At 44.3% G+C, this 15618-nt stretch overlaps 1 protein-coding gene across 2 annotated transcripts in view; it reads left to right on the top strand.

Annotated features, from left to right (window-relative positions):
* Positions 1-7416, top strand: part of LOC136582012 (fatty acyl-CoA hydrolase precursor, medium chain-like) — a 38033-nt gene extending 30617 nt beyond the window's left edge. For both annotated transcript variants that reach the window (XM_066582743.1, XM_066582744.1), the window contains exons 12-14: positions 830-979; positions 6960-7032; positions 7128-7416. In XM_066582743.1, the coding sequence (XP_066438840.1) occupies positions 830-979; positions 6960-7032; positions 7128-7314 (410 nt within the window). In that variant the 3' untranslated portion in view covers positions 7315-7416. The remainder of the gene's footprint in view (positions 1-829; positions 980-6959; positions 7033-7127) is intronic.
* Positions 7417-15618: the final 8202 nt, after the last annotated feature.

The following is a 15618-nucleotide window of genomic DNA, read 5'->3' on the forward strand; positions in this document are numbered from 1 at the left end:
TTTACTGTATAAGCTTGGGCCATTATGCCTTAAACTGTCCAAATAAGCCCCAAAAGACTCTTGCCCTAGCCAATGTGAAGACCACGACCAATCTAGTAGTGTTGAGCGATTATTGAAATCTTCAGGTCTGGAGTGACCATGGAGCGTTAAAGGGTCAAAGAGATTCAATTATGTCATAGAGGTTCAGGGTTTGTATGCAGAGGGATTGGAGGCCAATCCCACTCCATACAATGTGGGTCTTTGAGAGCCAACAGCCACGATCGTCTGGGGTAAGGTGGGAACGGCTGTCCCTTTGGATCCTGCTCTTGGCCTGGTAAGCCACACATTTCAGTAAGGAAGATGTAGTTTTACAGGACTGCCATCCATTCTGGCCATAGACCAGGTTCCTGAGTGGGGCATCCATTTATAAGGTCCATGGGGCAGATTTATGAAACTGTCTAAAAGAAAAAGGGTCTTTGTTGCGCCTAGCAACCAATCACAGCGCAGTGTTCATTTTATAAGAGCAGAATACAAAATGAAAGCTGCGCTGTGATTGGTTGCTAGGGGCAACAAAGACCATTTTTCTTAAAGTTTTATAAATCTGCTCCACGTGTCTTAGTAGGGTGTATGGACAGTGGCTTCTGCCTTTGCACAAACCCCTTTACCATTTTCATCCTCACATTAAGCACATGGGCATGACACTACCACAAGTCCCAGTCTCTGTGCCATCTTACACAATTATTGCGTCTTCCTCTGTTGCTGTGCCAATGTGTAGCGCTATATATAACAATAATCACTGATGACTCCGCAGCCATCGCCAACTAACGCTCAGTCTTCTTACCCTCATTAGATGCGGGGCTCCCAGTCTACGTGTACGAATACCAGCACGTGTCAAGCCTTCTGGCTCGCGTGAGACCTGACTTCGTGAAGGCCGATCACACTAATGAGCTCCTCGTTGTTTTCGGAGGACCCTTCCTGAGGGACGGCGTCTTATTCGCTGGTGAGTCAATTACCAAAAAACTAGGTGTCCAATATTGTTATTATTGTCCTGGCGACCCCTCACCCTTCTCTACCCTCAGTCCAGTGCAAATTTTGCCATGAGTTGGAGTCCCAGGGGCATAACTACAGGCTCAGGGGCCCAGGAGCAATAGTTCAGCTCGGGGCTCCCCCACACCTGCACAAACTGCAAAGCACGTAATACAGCTGCAAAACAAATTTCCATACATGATCTAGCTCCTTTGCATAAGCTTTCCAAACATGACTCATTTCCTGGACCACATGAAAATTTGTTTGTAGCCCTTAAGGCTAACTTCACACGGGTGAGTGCGATATAGGGCCATGAATAACAGCCCGATATCATGTTCACCAACATGCAGTTTGTCTGCTGATACAAGCTATTTTTGTAGCAAAAACGTTTTGCGTCACTCTGTGGAAGTGCAGCGTTTTAGGAGCGAGCCCTCAGCCTAGGAGACAGCGGGGTAGAGTTTGCGCCTTTGGCATGTGGCTCTACCATCTCCCACCCTTAGGGTAGCAGAGGACCCGTCCTGATAACTGAGCCTAGGCCTTTCAAAGGGGTAACCCAATACGTTGTTTACCTTAGCAGTCTGTTGTCACGGGTGACGCCATTGTTCCTCCCTCTGTGGTGAATCCGGAGGGTAAAATAAATGGTCCACACGGGGAATGTTTAAATAGCAAATCTGGGAACGGTCGGCAGCGCTCCTTTACTTGGAGAAACTTACAGGTCAATAACGATCTAAACTCATGCCAGCAGGAAAATCAGTGCCGGAATCACAAAGTGGTGCAACAGGGAGGAAATCACAGGTTCACAGAGGAATCCACAGTCCTAGTTATCTGCAGGGTTCTGTTCCCGGTACAAACTCCTTTTACTCTCGCCAGCACTCACGTTTGGCAGACACTCTACACTGCAATGGCAGTTCCACTCTCTCCTTATTCATCAGTGGCATCTCCTGGGTAGGGAAGGCCCAGGGAAGGCTGGGGTTACCTCTCAGCCTCCTCCATTCCAGCCCACAGAGAACTGAATCTGTGTGGATTACTTGCAGCTCCGCAAACACTCCTCTCACTTGCAAGCCCAGAACAGAACTGCTTCCAAAACTATCTTGCATTCACATATATGAAGCACGGTCACGTGACAAACAACAAGATACATTTCTCAGACATTCTCATATACCAGACAGTTAACTCCTTTATTGCTGCAGAAGTGCAATACACATCATATTCATGCAACATGAAAGACACTAACAATACAAAGCACGAGACAAATGCATTCATACATTATGGAGGCGCCCCGTTAACTCCAGGCCACTACAGAAGTAGCGTTCCAATGGGGAAACCTCGCATCGCACTACATGCACCTAGCGCATGGTCTGATGCTGCCGCTGGCCGCATTGAAAAAAAATGGGAGATGCGATGCAAGGGCACACCCAAACATATCTCCTGTATATAATTAGATATGTATAGTTGGTATAAGTTACACATCTCATGTATATTTCTCAGCAGGATAATGCTCGGCCGCGCACACAAGGGGGTCACAGGAAGCCCCCACAACGCTGTCACACTTCTGTGGCTGCCTGGTCACCAGATTTATATATGGGATCATCTAGGACATCAACTGCGACAGCTAATGAGTTTGGACGAGCTCAGAGGCTCAGTTACAGCCAATGTGGATGCCTCCATTCCTGCTCGTATCACATCTTGTATCCAAGCTAGAGGTGGTACAACAGGGTACTAGAGCCTCCATGCCCACCCGTATCACATCTTGTATCCAAGCTAGAGACGGTCCAACAGGGTACTAGAGCCTCCATGCCAGCCTGTATCACATCTTGTATTCTAGCTAGAGGTGGTACAACAGGGTACTAGAGCCTCCATGCCCAACTGTATCACGCCTTGTATCCAAGCTTGGAGGTGGTACAACAGGGTACTAGAGCCACACTGTGAGGAAAGCAGGGCATGCAGGATGATGACATCATCATCCGGCTATGCTCTGCTGCATGCACTGCATTGGCATCCCCTCCTCCAACAGCCACACCCTGTCTGCTGCACCAATCACACGTCCAGCAGTGCGACCGGCTGGCGATGCAGTCAGAATGTATTTTGTATATGGTGGGGGCCTTTAGGCCCCATTAGTGCAGGGGCCAGGTTGAAATTGCAACCCCCTAGTGGTACACCTATGAGTTGGACACCTGACAGAGTGATTGTAATGGTGGCAGCACACTTCTAGTAATCAGTTGGGATGCTAGGCAGTGTGTACCTAGCAACTAGAATGTCAGACATGACTTAATTCACAGATCTGGTGGCACTATGCTGACAGCAGAGAAGGGGAGAACGAACATCTACAGTCACATTATAGGGTTAAAGTGGCTGTCCAGTTGAGAACTACTGTTAGCCCTTCTGCAGGATAGGTCATCAATAGTGGATCAATGAAGGTTCCTTGCCAGAAATCATCTAAGTACATAAGAACACAGGCCCAGCAAACAGCTGACAGCTCTATTCTTACTGCAGTGGCCAGGCTTAGTATTGCAGGTCAAGTTCCTACTGAAATGAATGGGAACTTGACCTGAACTGCAGTAGAAATAGATCTGTCTGCTTACCTGAAGAAATCAGCTCTATATTTAAAAATATAAGGCATTCAGACAGGATGCCGTCGCACCTGGGCCCAGCAGCCCTAGGGGGCCCCCATTAAGTCTTTCTTCCCCATAATGCAAACCAATGCTATCAATGGAGCTTTATATTTAGGGGCCCAGTTCCAGATTTTGCACTGGGGCCCAGCAGCTTCAAGTTACGCCTCTGGGCTCAGATGATTTCTCTTCGAGTGATGTAAGGGTGACCTCTACTGGCCATCATACATCACTACATTTTGTATATTGCTCTATGGAGTGTACTACTTCCCACTGGCTGCAGAGATCAGGTAGGATGTCTAGAGGACTGAGGATGATAGAGAGGTGCACAGGATTGATGTGCTCAGATAGGAACTATAGGAGCCGGACACCAAGAGTGAGAGTGACAAGCTGGTGAGAGATCCCAGTTGTACTCGGCTTGGAGAGACTGCACTGCAGGAAGAGAGCTACAGGATGAGTAAGGAGTCGGCTGAGGGAGCCGTGTAAGATGTGTCCTGGAGATTATGTGCCTCCTGGAGAGGGACAGTGGCATGAGAAAAGAAGGAGCCCCTGTAACTGACAAGTACATCCCCATAACGAGTCAGAACCGACATTGCTGAGAGCACAAAGCTGCGGGGACTAGAGCTTTAGAGACTGTTAGAGTCCTGCAGCTCTGCATCGGGACATCCCCAACCGAACAACAAATATGCTGAACCTATGCTATGATACCAAACACAGTGGAGATCCGTAAGTGAGGTTGGCCCTCAGGGGAAAAGCGTGTGTACATGGATAGTAACTGAAGTGCAGGCCTGCTAGTTAATAATACATCAGCTCGAGCCAACGCCAGGGAAATACATTCAGTGTCCGTCACTTGTGGACCACATCTGCGTTAGTCTCGGACTGTGTGCGGGCGACCACCACTGCTGGGTTACAATGTTCATTGGGACTAACACGTGTTTTACAATTGGGGTGTTGATGATTTTTGTGATTTATAAAAGATTGCTATAATATTCTGCGCACTTTAGTGTTGTGCGTATCCTTTGGTTATCTAACGTTCCTGTAATAGCTGCATACCGCCTACTCTACGTTCACTCCTGTGTTTTGCCTTTCAGTCATAATTCCATCTTTCTTCCATTTTCTGAGCCGAGAAACAGAGTTAAAATAAATAAATAGATCTGATTTCTGTAAGCCCGGTGTCCACACCGTTTTCCGGTTTCTGTGTTGTCCGCCTCTTGCACGGCAAACACTGACCCAACAAACTGCTGATCAGTGGGGGTCCCTGGTGGTCGACACCCCTCACCAATCCAGTAAGCCCGGTGTCCATATCGAATTCCGGTTCCTCTGTTGTCCTCCTCTAGCGCGACAAGCACTGACCCAACAAAAGGTTGATCAGTGGGGGTCCCGGGTGGTAGACCCCCGCCAATCTATTATGGATGGCCTATTCTGCTGACAGGCCATCAGTTGTTTACAACTGGACAATCCCTTTAATCACTGTATAATGAGAAGTTTCTAATAGACTTCTTTTCTTCAAGATCTCTGCTTGTTGTCAGTGAATGACGGCGGTCTCAGTTGCATTCAGGGGCTTCACTGAATAATGACACATGGCATACATTTATGTTTTGTGGTTTGTATGGAAGGGGATCCTGAGCCATACAATGCAGGCAATAGCCGTTTCTCACAGCTGACAATCTCTGGCAACAGTCCTACAGGGTCCTGATTGACCCCCCAATGAGATCATGTGGTGCAGGTTCCGTTCCCATGGCAGCATGGGGCCTTTTTAACGCCCCCAGCATGACCATGGCTGATAATCTATCAGCCATGCCTGTGACTCGGCTTGCTATAATGCCTGTCAGATCGCAGTAATAAAAAGTTAATGGGTTAAAACATTCCTCCTCTGTTCATAATAAAAATATTTGGTGCTGCTTCACCTGTCAAAGTCCGATTTATCAAAGTAACAGATTTATCCCACACGGTGAATGCGGGCCAGAAAAAGAGTGCGCTTGTTGGCCACCATATCTAAAAAAAAAGGTAATAAAGATCAAAGAGTCATATGCACTCCGAAAACAAAACTACAGGACGTCCCGTAAAAAAGGCAGCCCTCATATGAATATGTCGCTGGGGGAAAAAGTTCTGGCTGCCAGAAGATCGGGGTAGAAAATTTAGAGTTTTCAAAAACCTTTACTGTTATTATATTTTAGAATTAGTACAGCAAAAAACTAAAGTCATAACTTTACCAAAGGTCAGTTGGTATGAATATCAGTTTTTGCTGCAGTGTTTGTACGCCATGAAAACAAGGACAACCTTCCCCTAAAGATGGCAGGGTTTAGTTTTTTTTGTTTTTTCCCCCATTTCAGTACCCTGAGAAAGGGTTTTCCGTAAATTTAAATAGCACCATTTCAAAAGCACAACTCGTCTCACAAACAGAAGCGCCCTCAAACAGCTGCGTCGATGGGTAAATCAAAGTTATGGGCAGGAAAAACAGAAAAAAGGGGAAAAAATAGCAGCGTCCTTTAAGGGGTGTTACGGGATTATTTTAGTTGACGCATTTTAATAAACCGAAGAGGATTGTGTCTTTCATAATGTATTTTCTGTAGCATTTTTCTAATGTTCAGCCTCCCGCCGGCCATCACATGGTCCAGCTGTATCACTGTCTCTTCTGCTGACATCACACTCAACACCCTGTTTCTTAGTCCCAAGATGGCCACGGGCCCTTCCCCATAGAGCCCCATTCCGGAAGCTTCTAGTATAGTTCAATTAACTTCTATTAGCAGCCATTTTTATGAGCTTTAGACTCCCTCTTGTGGACAACTTTAATATGCAGCCTGTAACAATTCTATAGCTCAGTCTTCAATGCCACAGAGTGGCTGATAGTGGCAGAAGACAGGACTTCGCCCTGGAGCTCAGTACATGGTGGCAGAGCCACTGTAATCCATAGGAGGGGAGCAGGGCACTGCTCACCCTCTTAGGGGAGGAGAATACTATACTGACTGAGATGCAGATAAGGGGATTATGGGAAATGTAGTAGAAGTAGGCGACAGGAAGTCTGTGAACAGGATGTAAACAAATGGTGCATAGTAGATTTTTTGCTCTTCAGTCTGAGGAATCAAGAGGAAAGGTAATGGATGGACGTCCTCTAGTATTGTGTGATGATATATGACTGTTTTGAAATCTGACTTTGGTCTCGGACGTCCCTTTAAAAGCCACCCTGATTTGCTGCAATTATGTCCAGTCCAGTCAGTCCTCTGTGAGCTAAAGAGCCTGGACTGATAAATTGTAACAAACCATCAGTAGAGAGACTTATGCTGCCGCTGTGTGTAGCTGATAGAACTGGATGTCGGTCACTGATGATGATGTTTTCTCTCCCAGGACCTGCAACCGATGCCGAGAAAGCCCTGAGCAGGAATATGATGAGATACTGGGCTAACTTTGCTCGGACTGGGTAAGCCCATAGCACTGGACTAGAATGGCGGCACATTCACTGCGCTGCTGGTGTCACCTCATTGGTTATAACAATGTCACATTGTTTTCTTCCAGGGACCCCAATTGTCCTGGTCTGACAACATGGCCGCTGTATGGCGCAGATGAACGCTATCTGGAGATCAACCTACAGCAGAAAGCGTCTTCAAAGCTGAAGGAGGAGAAGTTCAAGTTCTGGACTGAGATACTTCCAGAAAAAATCCTGTCTCTGGCAGAGGATGGAAGTGATCACACCGAGCTGTAGATTATAACTACACAGCATGAACAGAGAGCGCAACATGCAGTGTAAATCACAAGGTGTTCTGGGATATTTTTCCACTTTTTAATAAAAGGTTCTTCTACAAAATCTTGTAGCATTTTTGTCTTGCAGCTGGGTCTCTGTCCGCTATAACAGAACTGCCGGAGCGGACGGGTCACTGCCCCCACATATCACTCCTGAGATGGTCTACTGGGACCTTCTCCTTCCACTATGAGTCTCAGTTAGTAACCTCCCACAAGTTTGCCACATTCATCTTCTGAAATCTTCTGTGCGCTGGGACTCTGCTCTTCCATAATACAAGTCTCTGACCTCCCACACAATCAGCACATTCGGAGCTGTATTCAAGGAGTATTCCCATCTTGGAGTTTCATGACTGAGATGAGAAACCCAGGGCTGTTTGCCGACCATCTCTCTGGGGGTTATGTAAAGAGCTGAGGCGGCAGCCTGGCATGACTTATTTAACTCCCACCAAAGAGCATAGAAGATAAGGGGTGAGGGGTGGGGGCTCTTTTACTTATAGGGTTAATTTTCCTTATAAGATATGGAGTGAGGTGCTGCCTGTCCACTAACGCCAACCATATACATTGGAGCGTACAGTGCAGACTGAGAATACCCCTTTACAGCTGCTATGAGTCTGGAGTTGGATGTGCCCCCACCACCACCATTCTAAAGTTTTAAGATGTTCTGCCACTTACTTCTCTCAGTTCTATTATCATATCTTTGTAGTATTACATCCATACCTCATATTAAGCTGCCCACTTTTGGAAAGTGACAGGTGCCATGCCCCCTTCCCATGACCTTTGACCCTCCCCCTTCAGCGCACCAGCTGGCCGCCATCTGGCAGATGGTGGGGGCCCCTTCCGCATTCCAGGGTTGGGACATGCATCAAGGCCCCTCCATCTGCATTTCAGGCCTGTGACGTATCATGAGACACACTTTAGAATAAAGTGAGTCTCATGATAATCAAGGGCCTTATTATATTTATAGTCTGACTTGATGTTATATACCATTCAAGTCGCCTTATGAGTATAAGGGTTAATATATAGAATGCATTTCCATCTCCTAATAGCCTCCCCCCCTCCCCCTCCTAATAAGCTTTTATGTATAGGCTAACAGTGACAGTGCTATAGAGAACACACAGTAGACAAAATGCAAAGTTTTATAAAGTTTTATTGAGCGCACGGAATATATAACCAATGTATGATAAAAAAAATACAGAATATAAAGTTATTACAAAAAGAATGCATAAGAATTATTACATAGATGTGTATAACAGTGTATAATGTTAACAGATATATAGTTACATTTTTACAAGCCTTTACAAGCTTAACCACGTCATGGGAAACAGTGGTGTTGATCGCTTTTTAGGCAGCAAGCTCCCCTGTGCTATTCAGGGTGGGGTAGGGGAGAAAGATCAGATTTTGTTTTTTTGGGGGGGTACCATGTGCCAAACTGGAGTCCGAACCTGTATTCAAACCCTGGAGAATTTCTCTAGTACTGTGGCTGCCAATGACCGTAGAATGCATATTAATTTCGGCCAACGAGCACATAAAAATGTCCCATCCCAGAGGGTGATTTTTCTTGGTAGCGCTATGGCTCTGCGTAGCATGACGGATCAAGTCCAAAATGTTTGATCCATAAACAGTCTCCCCCTTATAAACAAACTCATCACGCGTATTCCATGATGTAATATCACCATTCTGTGACACTTTGTTTAGCAAAAGCTCCGCATTTTTTTTTGAACCGTGGATTGACATGACTTACAATTTTGTGAACAGTATTTCTATTATCAGGAGAGGTATTTGACAATTGCTGACGACCAGTTTCACCCGCGGTTACGAGGTTTAAAGTTGATAGCTCTTTCGCTTCCTTTTTAGCATGTACCAAGTATCTTTGTAAAACATCTGTGTATTTTTTAATTTTCACATCATCAGGCATGTCACTATGCTGTAAAATTGCGCTAATTTCATCATCAAGGCGATGAATAGTCGTCTGTCGTATGCTCGGTGTCATTGTACCGGATTGCCTTATCTTGTTAAGATCATGTTTAGGCACCAAGTACATTTTCTTCGCATGCTCCATTATCGATTGGCAAGCAGACTCGTAATTATCGGGATTGCATATCCGAAGAGCGTTCCTATAAAATCGCCGGCCTGATTCACTATACGCTTCTTTATCTTCGCGGGCAATGTTTTATCACCCAGAAAACTAATAGCACACCGCCATTTGTTTAGTATCTTTTTCTGATGAGCTTTTAGAGGTATCCTACCTTTTAAAATATTTAAAGCGATCTCAGCTATGGCTGTAATTAGAACTAAGTCTACTAGCAGATATCCGTAAGGAGCACTCGTGGCATCCTCCAAATCTTCTAAGAAGAAGCGCATCTTCCCAGGGTACATCTGTCTAGCTAGCGTAACAATTTGGAGCTTATCACGAGGAGATTTAAATAAAACCCTGTAATTGGTATTTAAATTTATTGTACGGCTTTTTTTACCTTGACAAAATATATTCTACACAAGGTACAAAATGCTCAGACTTCTGTGGTGTACATACTTGGTAAACGCTTTCTCTATTTCGCTGCTCTTGCTGGCACTCTCCATGAGATCAACAACAATGGTCAAATTTACCTTATCGGGGGGAATAAGTCATCTATAAAAGTCTGAGGCAGGCCTTCTATAAATCTGATGTTACAAAAAGAGGCGGAAAGTTCGTCATAAAGCGGCTGCCAACACGAATAAAAATAGACGACGTCGCTGGGAATATGAGATATATGCTTTTCAGAGTTATATAACAATTGCTTCACAAAGCAACTTTGATGGGCCTGCTAAAATACATGAGAAGGGGTGTTGCAAACATGTGTCCATCATAGCGGCGTTAACATCCGTGAGGTTATATTGTGAATTCATCTAATAGCCGCCTCCTCACAGGATTTTGCGAATTTCGTAGCGTTGATGAACCACCAATCTGATAGTTCGTATTCCTTAGAAATCCTGGTTAGAAGAAGCAGTTACCCCCGACATATCATTACGCCAACACGCCCCAAAATCAAACAATATTACGGGTTTGCATTTTTGGATGTGTTGTCACACTAGCTGAATTAATAACCATAAGGCAGAGTTGTAAAATCATCAAGTAGATGCCTCTTTGTATAAACACACCTCTGTGTTTTGTGTAGCGGCCTTGTTTCGATGTCCCAATACTTCTTATTTCTTACAAATCCTGGCTGCGCTATGCTGATAATTTTTTGTGTTTCAGGGTTTGTGTTACGAGGGAATTCCATCCAAGAAGGATTGTGGTACTGATGGGTGTCTTTGTGGCTTATGTTTATAAAGCTTACTTTTATTATTTGCCTAAGATCCATAAACCCTCCAGGATGACTAATAACAACGAGTATGGGGTCACTCACAAGCAACTTGTGTGAGTACATTGCTTTACAACTGCAGAGATTTGCCTCCTATCTCCGAGCTTACCTGAGGGACACTGAACATTTATTGGGACTAGTTTGGGGGATAAATTGTGAAGATACGTATATCTAGGCATCTTTGGATGTAAAAGCGTTATATACAAATATCCCCCACAACAAAGGATTACAAGCGGCTGATTTCCTAAACTTTGACCCTCCCTTACCCAGTCATCAAAAATCTTACATACTTAATGCCATTCAATTAATCTTAACCCATAATTATTTCACCCATAACAATGAATTCTATCAAAAAAAGAGGGACAGCAATGGGTACTAAATTCGTCCCTTGCTACGCAAATCTCTATATGGGGTAGTTTAAAGATTCCTGTTTGAAGCACCCCATATAATTTACAAACATAGTGTGTTAGGCTGAAGGGAAACAATGTCCATCTAGTTCAGTGTGTGCCCCCCCCCCTTGTTGATCCAGAGGAAGGCAAAAAATCCCAATGAGATATAAGCCAATTGGCCCATTTGGGGGGAAAAATTCCTATCCAACTTCATAATGGCAGTGAGAATAGTCCCTGGATCAACATTTGAAAGTTCCTACCTAACTCTAAGACTCAGATCAACAACCCCGCTGGTTATTTAATGTCTATATCCTGTAATATCATAGCGCTCTAGAAAAGCATCTAGTCCTCACTTAAACTCTATCAATTTTGCCATCACCACGTCCTCAGGCAGAGAGTTCCACAGTCTCACTGCTCTTACACCCCCTCCTATATTGGTGATGATGAAACCTTCGTTCCTCTAAATGTAGCTGGGTATAAACCGATCATTGGAGAAATAATTGTATTGTCCTCTCATGTATTTATACATAGTTATTTGGTTGCCCCTGAATCGTCTTTTTTCCGGGGTAAATAATCCCAATTTTGATGCCTCTCTGGGTATTCCAATCCTCCCATTCCATTTATTAATTTTGTTCCCCTTTTTTGAACCCCCTCCAGCACTGCAACATCTTTCCTGAGCACCGGTGACCAGAACTGTACGCAGTATTCCATGTGGGGCCTGACAAGTGCCTTATACGAGGGGGTGCTCATAAGTCTTTGGCTTTGTGTTCTTATTTTATTTCTATGGTAACGAATGTTACATCACATAAAAGCCTTTTGTGTCTAATATATGTTTTCAAAATTTTGTGTTTGCAGCTTATGGCAACAGTGATCTCGGCACGCAGGAAAACAAAATGGCGGAGTCTAAGGCAATATTCACAGCAAATGAGAGCAGAGGAGTGATAAAATTCTTGTTTCTGCAAGGAAAGTTGGCGAAGGATATTCATGGTGATATGTCGCAGACATTGGGGGAATCAATGCCCTTCATATTCTACAGTTAAGAACTGGGTTGCCAAATTTAAAGCGGGCCACTTCAGCACCAATGATGATGAGCGTCCTGGATGACCAAGAGAGGTTGTTGTTCCGGAGATCGTTGATGCTGCGCACAACCTCATACTGGAGAATCTGCGAATTTCAGCTACAGGAATAGCCGACATGATGGGGATTTCTCATGAACGTGTTTGTGTCATTATCCATGAACATTTGAACATTAAGAAGCTATCTGCAAAGTGGGTCCCCAAATGTCTCACAACAGATCAGAAAAGCATCGAGTGACAACTTCCTGGTCCATTTGTCAACGTTTTCCGGACTGATAAGACCTTCCTGGATGGGCCGGTCACTATGGATGAGACCTGGATTTATTTGTATGACCCTGAAACCAAAGAGCAGTCAGAAGAGTGGAGGCCCAGTGGTTCTCAGCCACTAAGGTGATGGTGTCTGTGTTCTGGGATAAGGAGGGCGTGCTGCTAGTGGACTACCTTCAAAATGGTTCCACCATCAATGCAAGGTATTACATTGAACTTTTGGACCAACTGAAGGCAGTTCTGAAGGTCAAAAGGTGCGGCAAGCTGTCCAAAGGAATCTTGTTCCTGCAAGACGCCTCCGCTCACACTGCACAAGCGACCACGGCAAAACTGGTGGACCTAAGCTTCCAGGTAGTTGACCACCCACCTTCTTCACCAGATCTAGCTCCCTCCAACTATCATCTGTTTCCAAACCTGAAGAAACACCTCAGGGGTACCAAATTTCACACCATTTCTGATGCCATGGCTGCTACGGATGACTGGTTTGAGGCACAACTGAAATCCTTTTTTTTGCAAGGTTTACAGAACTTGGAATACCAATGTAAGAAGTGTGTTGACATCAGTGGAGAGTATGTGGAATAAATGTAAAGTTTCATCTTCCTATTTTGTTTCTTTCTGGGTAAAGACAAAGACTTATCAGCAGCCCCTCGTATAGTGGAAGAATAATGTTCTTGTCCCTCGCCGCTCTACCTCTTTAAATGCACTCCAAGATTTTATTTGCTTTTGCAGCAGCTGACTGGCATTGATTGCTCCAGTTAAGTCTACAATCCACTAGTACCCCCAGGTGTTTTTCCATCTCACTTTTCCCTAGCAGTACCCCATTTAGTGTGTATTGGTCACATTCATTTCTCCTGCCCATGTGCATAACCTTACATTTATCAATATAGAACATAATCAGCCATGATATGTTTTTTTTTGGATCTTGAATTATTTGACCATGACAACTGTGTCCAGACCAAAACCCATTTTCAGAAAGTAGACTCCAATAGCTACCTAGACGTCAAAAGCTGCCATAACAAAGTTAAATATCCCTTTCAGCCAATTCTGTAGATTAAGAAGGAATTGCTCTAGAGAATCAGACTACGAAAAGCACTCCAACTTCCTAAAAGATCGATTTAAACAAAAGGGATACCCGGAAAACATGCTGAGGACAGCAATAAGAAAGGCCAAAAATCAGACTATGGATCTCCACACTATAGAAAATGCAAAGGGAGGAAGGGAAACAAAAACTGTAATCAGAACCAAGAATTTACAAAACCCTTTTGTTACGTGTTACAACTGGGTAAACACTGGGATGCCCTACTTGGAGACCCACTTTTATCTAAAGTCTTGCTAGATAAGCCACACATGATTTTTAGACAAAAGAAAACCTTAGGGAATATGTTAGCACCCTCCCTTCTGAAAAAACAAAAAATAGAACAATCTATGGGAGGGTAATATAGATGGAGCCTTCAAATGTGGTATTACTAACTGCAAATGTTGTACCAATATCTGTCATGAAAGGAAAGAAATTCCTATTGATACTGCTACTACAGACAAGAAACACCATAAAAAATTTTAAGATGTGGATCTAAATATATTATTTATTAGAGATGAGCGAGTATACTTGCTAAGGCACATTACTCGAGCGAGTAGTGCCTTAGCCGAGTATCTCCCGGCTCGTCTCTAAAAATCCAGGGGCCGGCGGCGGCCGGGGAGCGGCGGGGGAGAGCGGGGAGGAACAGAGGGGCTCTCTCTCCCTCTCCCCCCCCCCGTTCCCTCCCGCTCCCCGCCGCAACTCACCTGTCACCCGCGCCGCCCCCCGAATCTTTACTCGAGCGAGTAGTGCCTTAGCCGAGTATCTCCCGGCTCGTCTCTAAAAATTCAGGGGCCGGCGGCTGCTGGGGAGCTGCGGGGGAGAGTGGGGAGAAACGGAGGGGAGATCCCTCTCTCCCTCTCCCCCCCGCTCCCCGCCGCAACTCACCTGTCACCTGCGCCGCCCCCCGAATCTTTACTCAAGCGAGTAGGGCCTGAGCTGAGTATCTCCCCGCTCGTCTCTAATGTGCCTTAGCGAGTATACTCGCTCATCTCTATTATTTATCTCTTAGAATGCCTGCGTGGCTTATGTTATGTAGGCTGCACAATTAATACTTTATGAACCAGGGCTAATAAACAAAGATGGAATATCATGTCCGGATTTATGAAACATGGGGTTTCTAAACATTTCGCCACTCATCACAATAAAATATACACAGATGGGAGCGGCACTCAGGAACTCAATTCCACTTTCAGTTTTGAAGAGAAAAGTCCACCAGGTTTATTACAGCTCCATAAAAAGCTCCATAAAAATCCGGCGTTTCAACACAAGTTATCTTTGTCAAGCATGACAGACAATTTGTGTCGAAACGTGGCATTTTTATGGAGCTGTAATAAACAGGATGGACTTTTCTCTTCAAAACTGAAAGTGGAATGGAGTTCCTGAGTGCCGCTCCCGTCTGTGTATATTTTATTGTATCTCTGAGACCGGGGAGTCGGCGGTCATTCTCGGTTGCTGGCACCACCCGTTACATTACTTCCCCCACTGTGTTGGGATACACAATGTGCTGCTGACCTCTCTATTGTGTACTGGGACTCATTACAATAAAGATGCTTCATTGATGCGCCTTACCCCAATTAAGCAAGTCCTTGAGGGCCGGTTTAATAACTAGCGGAAAAAAAGAAATGGATTGAATATTCCATTTAGACACTTTACATCCAAAAGGGTTGAATGAGGTGCTAGAAAATTTCTAAGTCTGATGTTAGGGGAGCGCCCTATACACCAGGGGAGATTTGACATTTATTGTTATTTACAATGAATATAGATATGACCTGGGTTTATATATAAAGTTTATTATTCATTTTAGTATCTATTTTTGAAATTGTGCTTTGGTATTTCCAGTATTTTTAATGTGCATTTAGTATATTGAAAATGTATGAAAAAAACCTTTTAATAGAATATTAAGATATTTGAATTGATTAACAATTTTATATCTAATAATTTGACACAGACGTTTGATGGTGGTACTTCCTTCTTCCCCCCCCATTCTATATTTTATATTATTCTTCCCGTTATAAGATTTTCAGATGGATTTCCTATCTATTTAATAATCTATTCTTTTTAGGTAGCCTCTTATTAAATTCTAATCGTCTTCAAGGTAAATTATTCATATTCATCTAT

Source organism: Eleutherodactylus coqui, chromosome 11, assembly GCF_035609145.1.
Source record: "Eleutherodactylus coqui strain aEleCoq1 chromosome 11, aEleCoq1.hap1, whole genome shotgun sequence".
NCBI lineage: Eukaryota > Metazoa > Chordata > Amphibia > Anura > Eleutherodactylidae > Eleutherodactylus > Eleutherodactylus coqui.